At 60.2% G+C, this 2013-nt stretch overlaps 1 protein-coding gene across 1 annotated transcript in view; it reads left to right on the top strand.

Moving 5' to 3' along the window:
- Positions 1–455, top strand: part of HAS1 (hyaluronan synthase 1) — a 5136-nt gene extending 4681 nt beyond the window's left edge. Inside the window, exon 5 of the mRNA XM_025216482.1 lies at positions 412–455. Within this exon, the coding sequence (XP_025072267.1) occupies positions 412–455 (44 nt within the window). The remainder of the gene's footprint in view (positions 1–411) is intronic.
- Positions 456–2013: the final 1558 nt, after the last annotated feature.

Here is a 2013-nt window from a genome sequence, read left to right as displayed (position 1 = left end):
TAAAGGCTGCAGGCCTGACCCGCCCAGAAGCCTGGGTTCCACCCCACTCCCCTGGGGGTGGGTGGCTAAATGCCTGGGTTTCCCCACCCTGGGGATGGAGGGCCAGACGCCTGGGTTCTTCTTCCCGTCCTAGAGGGAAGCCTGGACTCCTGGATTCCAGGTCCCAGCTTTGGTCTGGTGGGGTCGGCTGGTAGGGCCGAGAGCCCGGACGCCTGGGTTCCAGTTCTGGTGGGGTGGGGTTGGCTGGAAGCCTGGGCACCTGGGTTCATCTTCCCGCTCTTGTTCAGCCAAGGCAAGCCAGGATGCTTGGGTTTTCCCCCAGCTCTAGGAAGGGGAGTGAAAGCAGGGGGGTAGATGGGCAGAGCTGAGAGCCCGGACGCCTGGGTTCCACTTTCCCTCTGTGTTTGGCAGAGGGGAAGCCAGCACCTGGGTTCTCTCCCGGCTCTGACAGATGATGGGAGCCCAGGCATGGCAGGGACGGCACCAGGACTCTTGGGTTATCCGGATCCAAAGGAGGCAGGACCCCCTCCGGCTCTGACAGGACTCTAGGGTCCTCTCCCTGGCTCTGGGAAGGGTGTGGAGCTGGCTGGGGGACAGGGCCAGGAGCCAGGACGCCTGGGTTCTCTGGGCCAGGCCAGCCTTGCGTCAGCTGCCCAGAAACGGTCTCAGCCCTGTGACTTCATCGTCAGCCCATCCACGTCTGGCCGCCCCCGCACCATGGCTGGGGCAGGAAAGGCTGCAGCTGGCTCTGGGGTGGAGGACAGGGAACAGGGACCAGGGAGGTGACTGGTTCTTGGGTGGGCAGGCAGGGACCAGATGTAATGGGGACCAGGAGAGGCAGCTGGCTCTGGGGTGGGGGATTGGGGCTGGGTAGAACAGGGCCCCTGAGATGTGTCTGGCTCTGGGGTGGAGCAGATGGAACAGGGCTCCCCAAGAGGCGGCTGGCTCTGGGGTGAGGTGTCAGGGTGGTACAACAGGGCCCCTGTGGAGCAGCTGGCTCTGGGGTGGAGCATCAGGGCGGGGTATAACAGGGCCCCCCAGATGCAGCTGGTTCTGGGGTGGGGTGTCAAGAACTAAGCATAACAAGATGCTGATATGCAGCTGGCTCGGGGGTGGAGCAGATGGAACAGTGACCTTGAGATGCAGCTGACTCTGGGGTGGGGCCCGGGGGCTGGGTAGAACAGGGACTCCTTCCCTGCCTTTAAGATGCAACTGACTTTGGGGTGAGGTGTCAGGGCTGGGTATAACAGGGGTGCCAAGATGAGTGGCTCTGGGGTGGGTCATCGGGGTTGGGTATAACAGGGACCCTGAGGCACTGGGGCTGTATATAACAGGGTTCCCTTCCCTGACTTTAGGATGCAGCTTATTCTAGGGTGAGGTATCAAGGTTGGATATAACAGGGCCCCTGAGATGCAGCTGGCTCTGGGGTGGAGTAGATTGAACAGTGAACCCCCCCCCTCCCCCCCGAGGTGGCTGGTTCTGGGTTGAGGCATCAGGGTGGTATAACAGGGTCCCCGAGATATAGCTGACTCTAGGACCCCAACATGCAGCTGGCTCTGAGGCGGAGCATTGGGGCTGGGTACAACAGGGTCGCTGAAATGCAGCTAGCTCTGGGGTGAAACATATGGAACAGGGACCCCAACATGGAGCTGGCTCTGGGGTGGGTCTTAGGACTGGATATAATGGGGATGTTATAACATGGGTGGAGCCCAGCAAGCAGCTCTTTCCCACCCCCCACGATGATGTGACTGCTTCTGGGGATGTGATCTCTGGCTAGTGACCCCTGGTAACACCCAGTTCCTCCCTCCAGGGCCACGTCCCCTGCCCCCACCATCAGGAACCCTAGGACTCCCACATTTAATTTATTTCTCTGTAATATTAACAAGCTATTTAATAAGGGGGGTATTTTATAAAGAGCAAATAAAGGTTATTTTTTGCAACACCCTGGTCCTCAGCTCTGGCCTGGGGGTAGAGCGGCTCTGGGGCGGGCCAGGCTGGGTATAATGGCACGGG

This window comes from Alligator sinensis, unplaced genomic scaffold (genome assembly GCF_000455745.1).
Source record: "Alligator sinensis unplaced genomic scaffold, ASM45574v1 scaffold850_1, whole genome shotgun sequence".
NCBI lineage: Eukaryota > Metazoa > Chordata > Crocodylia > Alligatoridae > Alligator > Alligator sinensis.
The sequence above is the reverse complement of the archived record's forward strand: the minus strand, read 5'-3'. Positions and strand labels throughout refer to the sequence as shown.